Raw genomic sequence first — 18263 nt, 5'->3', positions numbered from 1 at the left:
TTCTCATGCCTCGCCGGCAGGACGATGATGACGACGAAGAGCGGCCTCTCCTGCGGTGCGACGCAGATTTGGCGAGCCAATATAGCGAAGACAGCTGTGCCACGCGCCAGATCGAATTCGGCCCTGACGACGAGGAGAACCCCAAGGCGTGGAGCGGTAGGAAGAAGATGACCAACGTGGCCATCATCGCGCTGATGGCCATCCTCAGCCCACTGGCCAGTTCCATGTTCACCCCGGGCATCTCGCAGATCGCGCGCGACCTGCACACCGACGAGCAAAAGGTCATCGCCACCACGACCGGCTTTGTCGTCATGTTGGGCGTCGGCCCGCTGGTCCTGGCGCCGTTCTCGGAAACCTTTGGGCGAAGGACCCTGTATATCTGCTGTTTCTCCATCTTTACGCTGCTGCAGGCGGGCTCGGCGCTGAGTCCGAATATCGGCACCCTCGTCGCGGTCCGAGCCATTTCTGGCTTCTTTGGCAGTAAGAGTTCCTTCCTTCTGCTGCATTGCGCTGGTCGCCTTAGTAATAAGATGCACTTTGTTAACTTGGTCCGTCGCTCACGCACTTGTTCACAGGTGTCGGCCTGGCCAATGGCGGCGGAACCATCTCCGACATGTATGACCCGTCGGAACGGGCTGGGATCTTTGGATGGTATCTGCTTGGTCCGCTGCTAGGTGAGTCTGGAGAGGGCATTTCGTGAGGAAAGACATTGGAAGCCAGCTAACTATTATCTGTCTGTATCTCAGGGCCGACTTTGGGTCCTCTATTTGGAGGCATCATTGTCAGTCGGCTGGGCTGGAGATGGATCTACTGGGTCAGTCAGGATCCGTCCCGTCTCCCCTTGCAACACTTGGTGATGGTCTTGGGTATGAGAAGTACTGACAGAGGCGTATGTCGCAGGTCCTTACAATTGTCTGCGCCATCAACACGGCTATAGGATGCTTCTTGCTGCGAGAAACTTACGCTCCGGTCCTCCTCGGGCGGCGTAAAGCACACCTTCAAAACGAGGCAGGCAAATCCACAAAAATCCATTTCCAAGGCGAGGACGAGCGTCCTCTGTCGATGAAACTCAGGGCGAGTATGAAAAGACCGTTTGTGATTTTCGTGCAGCCCATTGTCTTGGTCATGAGCTCCTACCAGGCCCTGATATTCGGCACCACATACAGCATCTACACCAACATGCAGAAAATCTATTCGGACGCACCGTACAACCTCAACTCTGAGCAGATCGGCTTACTTTACCTTGGTCCTGGACTAGGGTTCTTGACCGCGGTGCGCTTCCTGGTACCTCGCATCGATACCGTGTTCAACAAGTTGACGGCGAAGAATGAGGGGCAGTCGTTGCCGGAATTTCGTCTGCCGCTTGCCAACGTGGGCAGTATTTTGATCCCTGCTAGTTTGTTTTGGTTCGCATGGACGGTGCAGTACCGAGTTCACTGGGTGGTCAGCATCGCGGCGACGTACTTCTACGGGGTCGGACAGGTGGTTGTCTTCAACGCAGTGCAAAATTACTACATCGACTCATTCTCGCAGTACGCTGCCTCGGCCATTGCAGGAGGGTCTGTATTCAGGAGTTTGGTGGGTGGACTGGTTCCGTTGTTTGCACCCCAGCTGTTTGACAAAGTCGGCTACGGCTGGGGAATCAGCTGCTTTGGGTTCGTGGCAGTTCTGATCGCCCCAAGTCCACTGTTATTCTATTATTTCGGAGGCCGACTCCGCGAGAGGTTTCAACTCAAGTTCTAGTGTTAACAATGACTGGTGTTCGGGGTATGACTGCGCGATGGATGGTAGGTGTTCTTCGCTTGGGTTGCCGCATGCATGGCTGGCCTATTTGGCGGATGCAAGGGTTCCACCATCCCATCTGTTTTGGCAGGCATCATTCATTCGAAACCATGGGTTCGTCTCGGCTAGTTGACTGTTGTAATTGCTTGGTGTAACATGGTGGTGGCGAAGAGTAGAGTAGCTGTTTGGGTCAGCAGGGGCCTGAGGAACAGGTTCATGTCGAGCGGTGTTGTCTTTTCGGTGTCGGAACACGCAATGGACCACTTGCAGGACACAAGTTCTATAGAACCACAACTTTGTCAATCGCGAAGAATCGAGAAGAATGATCTCATTATGCATCGGGACGGACCTTTCGGAGAGGAGAAAGCGTTGCGGTCTGGCAGTTTGAACCATCCGGGCCCGGTTATGGAGCTGCCATCTGCCATCCAGCCAGTGGTCGGCGGTCACTAGGTCGCTAGGTGGCTCTGCAAGCCGGGCGCATGGCGCCGGTGTCCCCCGGTGCGTGCTGGTGTCCCTTTGGTCTGCGCTCGGTCAGCCCAAGGTTTGGGACGTGGGTGTCTTGGTGGGTGTGGTTCGATCCCTGTCTAGCCTGTAACTGAGGGCTTATGGGGCGTGTTTCCGAAGCAACCCTCAACGGTCGCGTTGTTTATCATTGCCATGACCAGCCATGGATGTTCATATCACGCTCGTGCTCATCTCTCGTGTGGCCGTCTCCCCGGACAATCATCACACCAGCTCACCGCCTGCTGGGCCAGTCGACGTGGTGTCAGATGATGCGTCGTCCTGCTCGAACCGGTGTCTGCGCAGGAGCTGCCGTCGAAGCACGCTCCTGTTCAAGGCGCGTCGATTTCTGAATAAATCCGGCCTATCAGTGGCCAGAATGCGGTGCTCATCGGTGTGATTTGCCCGTCTAGAGCTACTCGCCGCAGTAGATTGTCGGCGCTGCTGCTCACCTTCCGCTCCATTGGATATCAGTGCCATTGTTTTGCAGCTCCCATGATCGCCCTAGCTTGCGTAGGATGCCGTAGTCTGCAGAGAGTTGTCCTAAGGGGATGGAGTCATCATGATGGGTGATTATTGTGTACTTCGTATGTGCATTGTGTAGTCTAGAAGGTAGAAGAAGGCGCAGGCAGTTTGAGGCATGGGTTGGTTGTAACTTCACTCCTGGCCCCGTGAAAAAAGAGCCCATCCCACCATAATCTATCCATCACTTTTTACATGTTCTTCCCACCCAGGACCACTCCGACCGTTGAGTTTGCCCATACTTTGTTGATGCCTAGCCAATAGTTGGAGCATCAGCTAGGTGAAGGTCAAACGCCATCCTAGTCCCGCAGAAGATGACCCTGAAGCTATCGTCGGTCTGCGCTCCTGCTTAGCGCCAGCCCAAATAAAAGCCTTGCTTCCCTGCCTTGAGCATTCGAAAGTCAACGCACGCTATTCAGATTCGTCTTCGCATCTTTCTCTTCCTCGCTCCTTGCCGACGTTTCCCTACGAGAATACACCACATATCGGCCTCCCCTACCACCGACGACACGTCACTCTGCCTCCACAGCCAGGCAGCCTCATCAGCCTCGTCCTCATCCTCGCCTCGGTGCCTGCAAGTCTAGGCCACAGCTCGAAGTGCAGATTACACGTCCCCCTTACTGCCCCCGGCGCAGTCGGCATCTAATATGAAAAAGAAGGTTCTACCACTCTCACGACGGCCGATACACATCTGTTGGGAGGGATAAGCATCTTCGGTCCTCAGGGAGCTTTGCTCTCATGGAGCCACCTCCGCCTCCGCCGCCACCGCACGGCTCTAATCCACAAGGCGGCAGGTCGGGTGGCCTCCCTGATGGCAGGTACGATATTTTTGTCATTCCTCCGCATTCCGCGGGTTCGGGCTTTCTCTATCTGCCATCACTACAAACCCAGCGCAACAGTTTCTTGGCCGGTGTCTTTTGTACAGCTGCTACGTTCTTCATCTACACGACGGCTGTGCCGGTGGTCAAAGAATGGCTGCTGAACACAATCAACAGCGGTGCAAGCGGAGTGTTCACGATCGTGTGTTGTGTTGCAGTAGTCGCTTGGGCACTTGGCAAGACGCAGGGTGAGTGGACACAATCTTCATCGTCCGCTCGGGCAGGTCCTAGTCCTGGTGCCGGTGGTCATTCTCGCCCGGGGAGTACGGGCTATGGCAATGCTGGATCATATTCGCAACCTCAGTCAGGACCTCACCCTCATGCACAATCTGCTCCTCCTCCCCCCCCTCCACCACCTCCCAACCACGGAACCAGTGCACCTCCTCCACAGTCGTCCTGGCAAAGACCACAAGCCAATACAAAGGCCAACACTACCAGTGGGAAATCAAGCTGGGAAAAGGCTAGAGAAGAGACGAGAAAGAGGGAGGAAGAGAGGAAACGAGCAGAGGAGTTGAAAAAGCGACGAGAAGAGCTAGAAAAAGAGCGGCAGAAACAGAGGGAAAAGGACGCACTAGAGAGGCTTGAGCGCGAGCGCAAAGAAAAGAAAGAGCGTGAAGAAAAAGAGGCTGCTGCTGCCGCGGCCGCGGCTGCTGAGAAGGAGAGACAAGAACGCGCAACGGCGGCGGCGGCGGCAGCGGCGGCACGAGCATCACCAACGAAGCGTCCCCCTATGCCATCTGTACGAACCGAGCATGACGACGATGCCTATTCTTTCAGACCCTATGACCGCGCCAAAAGAACACACAAAGCAAACTCGGCGGCATCAATGTATTCGGAATCCTCTTATACCCCCTCTGAGAGCACGGCAAGGACGACACCGCCTCCCTCGATGCGCGGCCCATATTCTACCAAGGACCCGGACAAGATCATCATCAAGGGGGTGTTCTCCTTCAACAACGCTTTCATGCGAACTCCCATCTCGCAACTTAGATCCGCCCAAGGTAATGTCACCGACGGTCTAATCCTACGGATCACCACCGAAGGTTTGTTCATTGATGACGATGTACGAGGAGTACCACAACGGGAATGGGATGTCAAGGCGTGGACGATGAAATTGGCAGAGGTATGGTGTCCCCAAACATCCCCAGCAGAAAACACTTGTGCCCCGAAGGGTAGATCCTTCCTTGGAATTGGTGCCGATTCGAGGCACCAGTCGTCACCCTCACAGAACGACTCGACGGCTTTTGTCACCAAGCTGTTGACGTCTTGCCAAGGAGGGTGCAAGACGGCCGGGCCTCGAACATATACAACCCACAGATTCGCGTCTTCGCTGTCTAGCAAATCAACGAATAGCGATGATACTGACGCAACTTTGACACAGAGCTGTGAACTCGGCGGTCTGCACGTTCTTCGAGCCACAATTCGCGACCAGGAAGGAAAGAAATATGTCTTTGTCTTGTCACAAAGCGAGGGTTGGAAAGTTGCCGTTGGACTCCAGCGTCTACGGAGGGGCAGCCAGGTGCGAGCCCTAGGGGTTGCCGGTCTTCCACAAAATGAGGCCAAAGCGATTCTTGAGAATCTGGGCTTTTTGTGAATGGAGAGTATGCGCCTGGGTATGTTTGTTCTTCTGCTAGTGATGCAATCCAAAAGCTTTGCACAGCGGTGAGCGAGATTGTGAATTTGCAGCATTCAGATTCGACAGTTAGCGAGACATCAGCGAGGGAGTTGTGTACATTCATCGAGGATCTTGGGCATGGGGTTTCCATTGGAATATCTTGCCGGACTACGTTCTCTCTACCATGACGGGAGCGGAAGGGATGCTGATGCTAGATGGGGCATGAAGACTCCGCAGGCGTTGGTATCAGAGCATGGTAATTGTGATTAGACCAGACAGTTCATGATGCAGTGGACCTTCCGGGGAACAGTACAATGTGGTAGATCTTGTGTTCCGTCTACTCCGTACTTCGTATGTATGTCGCTGTCTCGGCCCTTGCTTTTTAGTCAATCGTCTTTCAATCAGGGCCATCACCCACACAGCAATTCTGTACTTCTGTACTTCTGGACTCTGTACAGTACTTCTCGATGCGATCTTAATCCGTGTTTCATGTTTCATGAAGCCTTATCAATCGCTCTCGACGGATGACGTTTTTCCAGAAACTTAAAAGGTCACTTGCACCACTTGTGTAGGATTCAGGGCACCTACAGGGGGCCTTATCACAACTGGGTTCAGTCCGGGTCAGTCCACCAGGCCTCCTAAGCCAGTGACTGAGGGGTCTGCGTTTCGGCAGCTTCTACTGCTCCACGGACACTGGTGGCCTAAGCCTGTGAACGACCGAGGATCTCAAGGGGGGGTTCCCGTGTGGCAGGCTAGGTGGCAGGGTTACATATGCATAACCCAACGGGAGCGGATTCTGGCGTGATGCGTGATGAGAAGTGGGCGCAGCGCGCAGCTCGTGGAAATGGCGGCTGCCTGTGTGTGGGCTCAGGCTCAGGTTCCCCAGGTAGATATTCGCCGTATCCGTATTCGTACTCGTTCTCCGTACTGTACATACATAGGTACATACATCATACCCTCGGCCGGCACATCCTGTCATACCTCACACCAGCCTACACCCTACTCGTACCAACTTCTTCTTTCCCTCCAGCATATGTGCTTGTGTGGACGACGCGAGCCTTACCTTCTCTCCCTCCAGCATATGTGTTTGTGTGTGGTCGACGCGAGCCTTACTTTCTCTCCCTCGTGCTTTGTGGCCTCGTAGTCGATGATTCCTGGTGTACATTGACCTCTGAGCGTCGCCAGCTCACCTCTGAGAGCCACTTAAGTTCCACGAGATAATCGTCAGGGTTCTTGCGTCCCGGTATTGAGCGAGGGGCCTGAAAGGCTGAAAGGGATTCTGAGCAGGCAGTGGTTACTGAATATCAGATTCCGAGGCAGTGGTTACTGTATATCAGATCCCAGTTGACATTGACACTGCTCACAATGACTATCCGCAAACAAAGCCCTCGTCGAAAATATGGCACCTTTCCTCAAGACTCTGCCTCCGAGTCCGACGGATCAGTCGGTGACGGTGACTCTCACACATCATACCACCAAACAGACTCGGACAAGTCGAGATCCGCTGCCGTGGAAGCCCAGAGGCTAGCTTCACAGGGCTCATGGGCCGACACCTTTGCAGGCGGCACACCTGCGACAATCCAAACCCCAGCAGCGTCAACAGTCAATGGTGACGAAGCGACAAACGTGCAATATCCCCACCTCGCGCAAGAACCTGATCTGTCGGATCCGCCTCCACTCTATACACCATCAGACACGACAGCTCCATCTCCTGTTGTTGCAAGATCCGTAGCAGCGTCAGAGCCAGTAAGCGCACCCGTGGCTGCCCCTTCTTTCCGCTATCCCTTGCAATACTCTCGCCGTGATGACGAGAGTGATGACGATGATGAGGAAGAGGAGGAAGAGCAGGGCGATGATGGTGCTCTACTTCCCGAGCCCGTTCAGCACCAATCCCAACTTCAACATCATCACAACCGTACCCCAGTAGCCGAAGGCGACAGCATCCCTACATTATTGCGCTGGCCCGACAAAAGCTCTTCAAAGAGGTGGTGCGGAGGACACCGTAAACAGCGTGGCTGCGGTGGCCGTCGGCGTGGTCGAGGAGGTGGCAACAAAGAAAGAGCGCGACGCTTTAAAAGGGCATGCTTTTTCGTCTTCGCCCTCCTGCTGTGCCTTTGGCTGATGATTCCGGGTTTGTTGAAAGCACTTCCCAATGTACACTTGTCCTCACTGTCAGAAAGTCACGCATCAGATCCGGATTGACTGACCGACAGTGATAGGATGGAAGCTCTCAGTTCCCCGTTTCCGACCCCAAGTCATCCTCGTCTCCTTGGCCTCCCGAGAAACGCGTCCAGCGCCAGCACGAGACCTCTCGCTCCATCAGGGGCACGTACCAGCTTTACGACTTGCTTGACCTCTCCACGACGAGTGGCAGCATATCTGTCGACGTCGAGGTGCAACCGGGCGATCAACCCGCCGTGCTCCGTATTGCGACCTCCTCAGGTAGTGTTCACGTTCGGATGACGTCGGAGCGTGGCTGGTTCCACAAGCACATCATCCCGGAGGCAGTCAAGGAGCGCACTCTGCAAACTGACATCTCGACTCAATCCGGAAGTGTCTCTGGTGCCCTGGTACATGGAAATGGCGGGTCGACCCGCATTTCCACCCACTCTGGATCCATCTCCGTCGATATCTTCACCGTCGGCGTATCGGAGCAGGACCCGGCCTCCAACATCTCGACGACCACGGATTCAGCCAGCCAGAATATCAGGTTAGTCGCACCGCTGGACTCGAGTGAGCCAGTCAGAGCGATCGGAGCCTCTCACACCGTGCTGGGCAGTGGCAGCATGTCTATCAGATATCCCATGGAGTGGGAAGGGACGGTGCATGCCCTGGTCCAAGGATCAGGGAGTCTCTCGGCCGTCGGGCACGGTCTGGTCGTGCGTCAGCAAAACTCCCGCGAGTTATATGGATATAAGGGAAACAAAGAAGGTCGGCAGATTGAGGTTTTCGAGCAAGGCAGTGGGAGTGTCAGGTTTCAATGTTGAACAACACCAATCAGTACTCCGTACGCGACGATTGCACGATGAGACGGGACGACTGCACGATGAGACAGGACAGACTTGATGTAATGATAAGATGTCATAATAATTCATGGATGATTCTTCATAGCGCTAAACAGGCGGGCGGACCATCACATAACAAAGCCCATGACCCTTCACATCACCGATATGGCATGGTCTTTATGCTCCGGAGCCTAGAAAGGCTCTCTTTTGTGCTCCAGAGCCTACAGAGGCTCCAGCAAGCCCTTGTGCCTCATCTCCTCTTCAGTCCAGGCCCAAAGGCGGGTCGCCAGCACCGCGTCTTGGGCCAGCTTGCTCGGCGCCGTCTTCCGACCCACCGGGATGAAGTAGCCGGCGCCCATTTCCATTTCCGCCGTGACGCTAGGACTGGCCACCGCCCACAGGGAGTTGAAGCTGCCCTGTTCCGGGGTGATGTATACGCCTAGACAGCGGAGGACCGGAGTGATGGATGCTCCCCAGCTCTTGGTGTTGAGTTGGGTGTCGACATTGCCTGGGTGGAGGGAGAGCGCGTAGATCTGCGGGGTTGGCGATTGCGATTGCGCCGCGGCCGAAGGAGAAGGATTGCGCTCACTGGCTATGGTAGTGGTAGTGGTAGTCGGACTGGTTGTGGGCGTGCGCTCACTTGCTATGGCGGTTGTGGGCGTATATCGCGCCTGCAACGCCGTGGCGTGGAGGATGTTGGCCAGCTTACTCTGCCCGTAGCGGCGGAAGGTGAAAGCGTTCCGGAGCGAGGGGTCGGCGAAATCGATGCCTCCCTTGGGCGCGGCCGAGTGTCCTGTCGAACTGACGTTGACCACGCGCACGCTACCCGCGGGGGACAGCGGCGCACTGGCACTGGCGGTCGACTCGAGAAGAGGCAGGAGATGCCACGTCAAGAGCCAGTGTGCCAAGTAATTGGTCTGGAACTGCGACTCGTAGCCGTCGTCGCTCAGCAGGAACGGCGTCGCCATGATGCCCGCCGAGTTCACCATCCCGTGCAGCTGGCTGCATTGAGACCGGATCATACGTGCGCCCTGGATCACGGATTGAAGCGACATCAGATCCATCACCACCAAATGAATCACCGGCTTGATCTCGGGGTTTGCTGCCTGGATGGATGACGAGAGGGACGATATTGCAGTCTGGCCCTTCTCGGCCGAGCGCGATGTCATGTACACCGTCGCGCCATGCAGCGCGAGGTGATGGACCGTCCAGTACCCGATCCCGGTGTTACCGCCGGTTACGACGTATGTGCGTCCATCAAGAGACGGGAGAGACGACGGCGACCACTTGAGTTTGGGAGACATGCTGGACGAGTATTCCTAACTACTAGTTGTGTTTGAAGGTTGGAGTGAGTGCTGGTAATGCTGGTGCTGGGTGCTGGGTGCTGGTGTTGGTATTGGTGTTGGTGTTGGTGATGGTGATGGTACATGTTTTCCTGCTCCGCGAGCTGACCAGCAACTCCATCTTCCCATCAGCTTTATAACTTTCAAGTAAATCCATCACTTGATCCAGGGGTCTCCTGAAGCGTAGAGCTGCAGTTTGATGACAACAGGTAAGTGAGCGGGCGTCAGCCTCGTCTTGATATTGTCCGGCGGTTGAACTCCGGAGGAAAGTTGATCCGGTCCCGATGTCTCTCCGATTGGTGAGCCCCGGAAATAAGCGAGGCCCGCTGTCAGCAGGTTGCATAACGCCGCAGAGAACTCGGACCAACAAGGCCTCTTCCTCTTCCATTTGCTTGCCTCCACCTGCCTCTCCTGGCCATTTGTAAGGTGACATAACGGAGTTCATTCCTGGGGTTTGACGTCCTAGGCAGCATGGTGCAGTGTCAGCAACATGCATTATAAGAGCCCTTGTTATCGCCTTTTGCACCTCACCCCCTTCCCCCGCCCCCGGTCGTCTTCCACCAACAGACATTGCCTGGAGAGGGGTGGATTTCAAGACCGACGGAGTCATGTCGGCTGTTCCTAGGATTCAGGTCGAAGTGAAACTACATCCGGATGTACAGTCTTTGGAAGATGAATGGTCTGGTATTACAGATCCAGTCATCCGGCGCAAGCTGCAGAATCGATTGAATCAACGAGCCGCACGTATGTATCCATCCAGATTCTCGGTATCCGGACCAGCCCACGGTCCACGAGACCTGCATGCGGCTGCGGCTGACCTGAGCAATAGGACGACGGAAGGCTGCGCAAAGGGACGGCACGCCTGATAGCTCATCGAGTAGTATCTCCGGGCAACAGCCACGAACCCGGCTGGTACCGGTGCACCCAACAACAGATCTTCATGACCTCGTTACCTCGACGGCCAAATCCACCAGCGAGGATGAGTGGAGATCCATTGCAGAACGATCCAGCAAGGTGCAGAAGTCGGCGTTCGTCTCGATTGGCCGAATGAATATGAATATGCGTCGGCAATGGTACGAGATGCTTCTCGAAGGGCGGCTAGTAGAGGTTCAAGAGGTGGCGGAGAGGTGGCAGAAAGACCACGACGTTTCCTGGCTGTACCCGCTGCCCAGTGACCATCTCATCTCGCTGGTCTCGTATAACGTGTACCGAGCTCTGATTGTCAACATCGCTCTTCTGGGCCTTGACCTCAATCTCATGTGCTTGGACGACTACCCATCGCCGTTCCTGCCCCTGTCACAGAGCGCCAATTCAAATATCCGCCGTCTCCCGCCGGCACTCGAACCCACCGAACTGCAAAAGACTGTTGCGCATCATCCGGAGTGGGACATCATCCCCGACCCGGATGTCAGGGACAATATCCTTCGGCATGGAGAAGAGAATCTCGACGACATCGCGCTCTGCCTCTACATGGTGGGGGAGGTCATCGGCGATGACGTGGAAGATCTGGACATCGACACCCAGCACAAGAACGGGGTCATCATCTGGGGAGAGCCGTGGGATATCACCGGCTGGGAAGTCACACTAGGGTTTGCTAGCAAGTGGCCTTTCATTCTACGGAATGCTCCGCGCATCCAGAACAGTACCAATCGATGGAGACTGCTTCGGGGCGAGGACCCTTTGGATTTCGACCGCATCTTGGCCGCCGAGTGATGGGTTGGGGAGACGGAAAGGGAAAAGACCATGTCCTCCAAATAGCATCGAATACTAATCATCTTCGTACAGTATAGTTCGTCTAACTGACGGCCGAGGCGTCTTGAATACTACGTATGACCCCAGTACATCTAGTATATTAGAAAGATAATCATCCAATAGAACTGGAAATTTCCCAAATCCTACCGAAGTAGCCGTTGGACAAACCGCCTTTAATTCTGGCACCCACCTAAGCCTCATAAGGCTTGACGTCGAACCTCGGACTTCACCTCCGCCCGGCTTCTCGACTCTGTAACTTTTGTACTCCCTGCCATTCCCCTACCTCTGCTTCCTGTAGCTTGCGGGAAATGGCTTGAAGAGCCTACAGACCAAAACCTCCCTCCGTACGATCCCAGCATTTTCAAGGGTCGTGTTTACTAAACATGCGGCCGACGTGGAGCGGGACAAGACGGATTGAAGAGTAATCATTCCGCTGAGGTCAAGCACTCTCATGCTCACTCTCATCAGTGCTTGACCAATTTTCATTCCTATAAATCAAGCCGCTGCCATCATGGGGGCTTGTTGCAGGTAGGTCCTCGTGTCTCTCGCTGGCGTTCCCTTCCTCAAGATGTCTATCACTCATCACACGTCCTATATCTTCGTGATTGGGGGCACTGGCGCCCAAGGAATCCCCGTGGTCCGCGGCCTAGTCAAGGACCAGAAATACAAATGCCGCGTCCTCACTAGGGACGTCAGCTCTCCCAGAGCCAAAGCCTTGCTCGAACTGGGCAACGTCGAACTGGTGGAAGGCACGTTTGCCAGCGAGGCCGACCTCCGCCGAGGGTTCCGGGGTTGTGACGGGGCATTTGTCAACATCGACGGCTTCAACTGCGGCGAGAAGACGGAGATCTACTGGGCCATCCGAAGCTACGAGCTTGCGTTGGAGGAAGGCGTCAAGTTCTATGTCTACGGGAATCTCGACTACGTATACAAGAAGAGCGGCTACGACCCAAAATTCCGCACCGGCCATTACGACGGAAAGGGCAGGGTGGGAGAATGGGTGCTGGAGCAGAACAAGACCAATGGCCACCGGATGGGCGTCGCTGTTTTCACCACGGGGCCGTACATCGAAATGTCCATTGCCAAATTCACCATCTTCACCCCCAAAGTCGAGGATGATGGCGTCGTCACATGGCGTGTGCCACTTGGGGATGGAAGCGTGGTTCATGTCTCGTTGGACGACTGCGAATACTATGTGAGGTGGCTGTTCGACCATCCCGAACGGTCCAACGGCATGGATCTGGAAGTCGCCATCGACCACATCCACTATGCCGACCTGGCAAAGGCCTTCCAGGCCGTCACCGGTCATCCGGCGAGGTACATCGATACCGACCTTGACACGTACTGGAAGACGGGTAATTCAGCCCCCTTTGCGGCTCACGGCAGTGGATATAACTCCGACCCCAAGGACTCGGCGTTCATGACCTTCAAGGACAATTTCACCGGGTTCTTCAATATGTGGAAATACTCGGGTGGGAACAAGGGCGTCATTCGAAGGGATTATAAGCTGCTGGACGAGATCTATCCGGATAGAATCAAGACGGCAGAAGACTTCTTTAGAAGAGAAGACGACCGAGGCAGGAAAGCTGGACTGGGTAGTCTTTGGGACCGTGTCCAAGAGGAAAACCTCAAGCCAGTTCTCAAGTTAGCTGAGGACAGGAGAAGAGGCCGGCTGTAGTGGTAGCCGATGAGGGTACGGCACCTGTACGGTAGCACATATTTCTCAAGCTCGGGAAATTACAGTACGTAGGTAGGTCAGAATGTGAGCTACACGCAACTATTGGTGGCGCAGCGTGTCAACCCGATCTGGATGACGGCGCAGGCTGTACGGAGTACAGAGCTTGAGGCTGAGTCGCCGGAACCCAGAAGTCAAGACAAATCATATCTAGAGGACGATAGTGTATGGCAGCCTAGGTTTCTCTAATCGAGGAGAAGCTTCAGGCGCGCGGCGTGGCGGGAACCGGCAGAAACAAGGAATTTGAGAATGCAGATCAACTGAATTGACATGCCGGCGACAGCCAAACTCCCATTGCAGCTTTGTTAGATCTTGCGACACCTCGACGCCACCTTGTTGCACTCCATTGATTCTGTATACCCAGTCTGGTTTTGCAGACCTCTTGAATAACCTCCCCCGCCGCATCGACCACCCTCCGAACTGCACCTACTGTAGACGCCAGAGGCCTCCCATGGCCACCGCCGCCGAACCAACCTCTCCGGTCGACGGTCTCTCCGACCCCAGGACGCCAAAGACCCCTCGAGAAAATGAGCTCCCTCTACCTCCTGTCCCCCCTCTAGCCGGCGGCCCAAATGAGGCCTTTGACTCCACGGACAGGGAGCGCCTCCAACATGTTCTGTCATCAGATGTAAGCCGCGACTCTGTCAGCGTGCGCCATGAGATTAACTAGGTCTCCAGATTGGAATGACTACGCTGCTCGGCAGACTGAAACAAAGCATAAGTTCTACAAGGGTGCGTTGAATTGAAGGCCTACGCTGTTCATCTATTAACTGAGCGCAGGACTTTGCCGCATTCCTTAAAGAGCGATCCGTCCTCGAAGAGAAGCACGCGCAAGGATTGAAAAGGCTGAGTCGGACTACCAACGACCAGATACGACGGCCTGAAAACCGACAAGGCTCTTTCGCAGCAAACTATGAAGAACTTAACAGAATCCACGATCGTATGGCCGATCATGGCATCCAATACGCCAGTACCCTCTACGCAATGTCGGAGGAACTCTACGAGCTGGCAGCAAACACAGAAAGAGGCCGGAAACACTGGAAGCAAACTGGACTGAATGCAGAAAAGCGATACCAGGACGCCGAGGCGGCCATGGACAAGGCAAAATCAAAGTACAATTCATTAGCAGAGCATTACGACCGGGCGAGAACCGGCGAGAAGCAACCAGGCAGGTTCGGCCTGAAAGGAACCAAATCGGCCGTCCAGCAAGAGGAAGACCTACACCGCAAACTGGAAGCGGCCGATGGTGATTACGCCTCCAAAGTTCAGGCTGCTCAAACCATTCAACAGGAGCTTTTGACTACGTTCAGACCGCAGACGGTGAACGCTTTGCAGGAGCTCATCAAGGAAATCGATGCCGGCCTGAGCGTGCAGATGCAGAGGTTTGCCGGTTTGACCGAGAAGCTGATTCTGGGTTACGGACTTTCCGTCACACCGCTCAAGGGACAATCGCCGGTCTCTGCTACACCCACCAAAAGCCTTCGAGAAGTAGCCTCGAGCGTCAATAACGAGAGAGATCTCGTCGAATATGTCTTGAGCTTTAGCACCAAGGCGGGCACGAGACCACGCGAGATCAGATACGAAAAGCATCCCGCCTTGTCGCCGAAACAGCAGCAACTGAATCCGGCGTATAGTCAAGCACCGTCGGATCCATATGCGCTAGTTCACGGGCCTCAGCCTCATCAGCATGGTCGGCAAGTGTCTGGTGTCACAGCTTTGCAAGGCGATGGATATCCAGGGCCAAGCTCGCAACCGCAGTATCCTACGGGAGGGCAAGGACCCGCGTCTGGTTACGGACTGCCTCGACCGCAGCAACCAATCCAACAGGCGAACTATGGTCCTACTCCATCTCAAGGACCAAGTCCGCCCCCTTCTGGAGCACCTCAACTACCGCAGATTGGCACGTTGGGGACTGATCGATTTGGAGGCCAGACTTCTGGAGTTGTCAGTACGGGAGCTGCTGATGACCATTATCGTGCTGCTCCGGCCCAGCTTAGCAGCAATGCAGGTCCACCAGCCAGCTCACACCTCAACAGTCTTCGTTCTCCTAGCACCTCCCTCGGACCCCAAGATCCGGTGAGCGGCCCGGGTCCGCAGTATGGTCAAGGCCCTCCGGCGACAAGTTCATTCGATCAACGATCTCCAGCATCCTTTGCATCTCCAACGCCTAATGATCGAATGGCGTACCGGCCACCGCGAGGATCGTCGCTTGATCAGCCGGGCGAGCTGGGCAGCAACGGTCCATCACGAGGACAACCGAGCACAGTATTCTCGCAGGTCACTGTGCCGCTTCCAGCAGAGTTAGAGCAAGAGCCTGGTGCGCGTGTGCAAGGGGAGAGATCTCAATCATATGGCAGCGAGCCTAGCCCGCAACAAACCCTACCCTCGCAAGGGCCCGGTTTCGGAATTGCCAGCAATGGCACGTCATCACGACCATTGCAGGGACCCCCAGATGGAGTTCCTCACCCGCAACATCCTAGACCTAGTGGCAGTGTCAGCTCCTTTACATCAAGAGGGCCATCCGGCCAGAGAGCTGGGCCTCCCGTGAAGCCTGTTTTTGGAGTGTCGTTGGACGACTTGTTCCAACGAGAGGGCCTGGCTGTGCCTGCAATCGTACGCCAATGCATTCAAGCCGTTGATTTATATGGTCTCGATGTGGAGGGTGTCTACAGGACTTCTGGGTCCGCCCATCACATCATGGAGTTGAGACAGCAGTTTGATCATGGTAAGAAGCCCAACGTCTGGGATATGATCGTAAGTGGTATTGACACAGCCTTTAGATGCCGAAGCAGTGGATTTCCGCAATCCTGCAGTCTTTTACAATGACATTGCTTCTGTCACTACTCTACTCAAGCACTTCCTGCGGGACCTGCCCGACCCGCTGCTCACAGCGGCGCAGTATCCGGCGTTCATCGAAGCAGCCAGGTTGGAGGACGACGTTGTACGACGGGATTCGATCCACGCCTTGGTGAATTCTCTACCTGATCCTAACTACGCCACCTTACGGGCGGTGACGCTACACTTATACCGGGTCGCTCAGCACAGTGACAGGAACAAGATGACCATCAGTAACCTGGCAATTGTGTTTGCGCCAACTCTGATGGGTCAACATGGCGGCGGAGGTGGCCCAGATATCGCGGACGCTGGTTGGCAAGCCAAGGTCGTGGAGACGATTCTGAACAACACGTATCAGATCTTCGACGACGATGAGTGAGATCTCAGTCTGACTGTGTTGATCTGGACCAGAGTTCACTCACCGGGCACGAATGGTCGGTTCGAGGCTACCGGCATGAGGGTATGTACCTATAGGTCTTTAGCATGGCGTTGAGATGCGGGGACGGGTAACGAGGATGAGAGGGAAATGCAAATGAAGTACTCATTGCGGGGGCATAAATGATGGTCTCGATATGCCCACGTCTATTCAACTGATATCTCCAAGGTCGATCAGTAATGGGATAAACACGACATTAACCTTGCCGTCCTCGTAGTCCTTGATGAACACGCTAAGGCAAGGCTTCGGAATCGGACCTCGGCTAACATCTGCTTGACCCTCTTGACAGGCTAAACAGGTCTAATTATACATAAAGGCCTTAAGCCCACGACCGCCTGACCCTCGAGGGCACACATACCCAACAATGACCAGCTATTATGTAAAGAAGTGAATCTAAGCCTGGCAATCTCTCTTTGTCTTGACAAGACGTGGTGTCTGAGCAGGAATTCCTGTCTTCCTGTCTTCGTCCCTTGATCATTGCCGAACAACTGCCGTCCCAGTCGAGTCCGGATACCAGCACCAGAACCAGTAATTATATCATGCACCAAAACAGAAACAGTATCTCGACCACATAGAAGAACCAGAAGCCAGAAGCGAGAACCCAGAACGCAGAACCCAGAACCCAGAACCCCAGAGGGGGCCTATTCCTATTCCTATTCAACATGAAAGCCATCCAGATCACAAAGTTCGTCGACTCGTTCTCGGAACTCGGCGTCAGAGAGATTCCTCCGCCACGGCCGGACGCAGACCACGAGGTGGTAGTCAAGATCAGCCACAGCGCGCTCAACCACGTCGACCTGCTGTACGCGCGCGGACGGCATCAGAACAACCACATCGGGCTCGTCAAGCCGCCGTTCGTGCTGGGACTAGAATTCGCCGGGGTGGTGGTCTCCGCGCCGCTCAAGTCAGCGTCCACGTCAAAGTCGGGCTTCAACTTCAAGCCCGGCGACAAGGTCTGGGGCGCCAGCGTCGGCGGGTTCGCGGAGCAGATCGCGGTGCCGGCGTCCGCGCTGCAGAGACTGCCGACGGGGTGGACATTGCACGATGCGGCGGGCCTAGGGGCCGCCACCGCACCCGTGAGTTACGGGGCGCTGGTGCGCGTGGCGCAGCTCCAGGCCGGGCAGACGGTGCTGGTGCACGCCGCGGCTGGCGGGCTCGGCGTCGTCGCCGTGCAGATTGCCCATGCGCTGGGCGCCAACGTCATCGCCACCGTCGGCAGCGACGAGAAAGCCCAGGTGGTGCGCCAGTTGGGCGTGCTGGCCGTCGTGCGCTACGATCTCGACGGCTGGGAGAAACAGGTGTGGGATATCACGGGCAGGACGGGCGTCCATGTCGTCTACGACACGGTCGGGCTCGTCGAGAAGAGTCTTCGCTGTCTGACATTCGGCGGCTGCATCGTCGTCGCGGGCTTCGCTGGCCGAGGCGGCAACATGGAGACGCTGGCTATGAACCGCGTCCTGCTCAAGGGCGCTAGGTTGTTGGGTTATGTGAGTCACTCTATACACGCACCCGTGTGTCTATGGCTAAGCTGCTATTGCTGGGCTGAAGCGTCCATAGCGGCTAGCTAAGCTGTTACTGCTGGGGCTGAATGATGATGATGATGTTGATGATGATGGGCTAACGTTACCTGGTCGCAGAGATACGGCGAGACGGGCCGGCAGAATCCAGAGGAGAATGAAGCGGTGTGGAAGGGGCTGAACGACTTGCTCGAGACCGGGCGCGTCAGACCCATCGTCTATAAAACGTATCTGGGCCTCGAGAGCGTGCCGGGGGCAATGGACGACCTCGCTGCGAGGAAGGTATGGGGCAAGGCAATCGTCGAGATCCGGTCGCCGACACCGAACTTGTGACCTGTGACC

General features: G+C 55.4%; 8 protein-coding genes across 8 annotated transcripts; 7 read left to right on the top strand and 1 right to left on the bottom strand.

Annotated features, from left to right (window-relative positions):
* Positions 1 to 5: 5 nt before the first annotated feature.
* A1O3_01039 (uncharacterized protein) lies at positions 6 to 1743 on the top strand (the record flags this gene model as incomplete). The annotated part of the gene is made up of 4 exons (XM_007731187.1): positions 6 to 480; positions 576 to 674; positions 747 to 814; positions 901 to 1743. The coding sequence occupies 4 exons, from the start codon at positions 6 to 8 to the stop codon at positions 1741 to 1743; spliced, it is 1485 nt and encodes a 494-aa protein (XP_007729377.1).
* Positions 1744 to 3543: 1800 nt separating this feature from the next.
* On the top strand, positions 3544 to 5277 carry A1O3_01038 (uncharacterized protein; the record flags this gene model as incomplete). The annotated part of the gene is made up of 1 exon (XM_007731186.1): positions 3544 to 5277. The coding sequence occupies one exon, from the start codon at positions 3544 to 3546 to the stop codon at positions 5275 to 5277; it is 1734 nt and encodes a 577-aa protein (XP_007729376.1).
* Positions 5278 to 6663: 1386 nt separating this feature from the next.
* Positions 6664 to 8285, top strand: A1O3_01037 (uncharacterized protein; the record flags this gene model as incomplete). Its single annotated transcript, XM_007731185.1, has 2 exons — positions 6664 to 7452; positions 7518 to 8285. 2 exons carry the CDS (start codon positions 6664 to 6666, stop codon positions 8283 to 8285), a joined length of 1557 nt encoding a protein of 518 aa, XP_007729375.1.
* Positions 8286 to 8524: 239 nt separating this feature from the next.
* On the bottom strand, positions 8525 to 9607 carry A1O3_01036 (uncharacterized protein; the record flags this gene model as incomplete). The annotated part of the gene is made up of 1 exon (XM_007731184.1): positions 8525 to 9607. The coding sequence occupies one exon, from the start codon at positions 9605 to 9607 to the stop codon at positions 8525 to 8527; it is 1083 nt and encodes a 360-aa protein (XP_007729374.1).
* Positions 9608 to 10254: 647 nt separating this feature from the next.
* A1O3_01035 (uncharacterized protein) lies at positions 10255 to 11359 on the top strand (the record flags this gene model as incomplete). The annotated part of the gene is made up of 2 exons (XM_007731183.1): positions 10255 to 10390; positions 10476 to 11359. The coding sequence occupies 2 exons, from the start codon at positions 10255 to 10257 to the stop codon at positions 11357 to 11359; spliced, it is 1020 nt and encodes a 339-aa protein (XP_007729373.1).
* A 607-nt stretch (positions 11360 to 11966) lies between these two features.
* A1O3_01034 (uncharacterized protein) lies at positions 11967 to 13076 on the top strand (the record flags this gene model as incomplete). The annotated part of the gene is made up of 1 exon (XM_007731182.1): positions 11967 to 13076. The coding sequence occupies one exon, from the start codon at positions 11967 to 11969 to the stop codon at positions 13074 to 13076; it is 1110 nt and encodes a 369-aa protein (XP_007729372.1).
* A 508-nt stretch (positions 13077 to 13584) lies between these two features.
* Positions 13585 to 16347, top strand: A1O3_01033 (uncharacterized protein; the record flags this gene model as incomplete). The annotated part of the gene is made up of 4 exons (XM_007731181.1): positions 13585 to 13761; positions 13812 to 13865; positions 13914 to 15858; positions 15914 to 16347. The coding sequence occupies 4 exons, from the start codon at positions 13585 to 13587 to the stop codon at positions 16345 to 16347; spliced, it is 2610 nt and encodes an 869-aa protein (XP_007729371.1).
* A 719-nt stretch (positions 16348 to 17066) lies between these two features.
* Positions 17067 to 18254, top strand: A1O3_01032 (uncharacterized protein; the record flags this gene model as incomplete). Its single annotated transcript, XM_007731180.1, has 2 exons — positions 17067 to 17891; positions 18042 to 18254. The coding sequence occupies 2 exons, from the start codon at positions 17067 to 17069 to the stop codon at positions 18252 to 18254; spliced, it is 1038 nt and encodes a 345-aa protein (XP_007729370.1).
* Positions 18255 to 18263: the final 9 nt, after the last annotated feature.

This window comes from Capronia epimyces, assembly GCF_000585565.1.
Source record: "Capronia epimyces CBS 606.96 chromosome Unknown aczIQ-supercont1.1, whole genome shotgun sequence".
Lineage (NCBI taxonomy): Eukaryota > Fungi > Ascomycota > Eurotiomycetes > Chaetothyriales > Herpotrichiellaceae > Capronia > Capronia epimyces.
The sequence above is the reverse complement of the archived record's forward strand: the minus strand, read 5'-3'. Positions and strand labels throughout refer to the sequence as shown.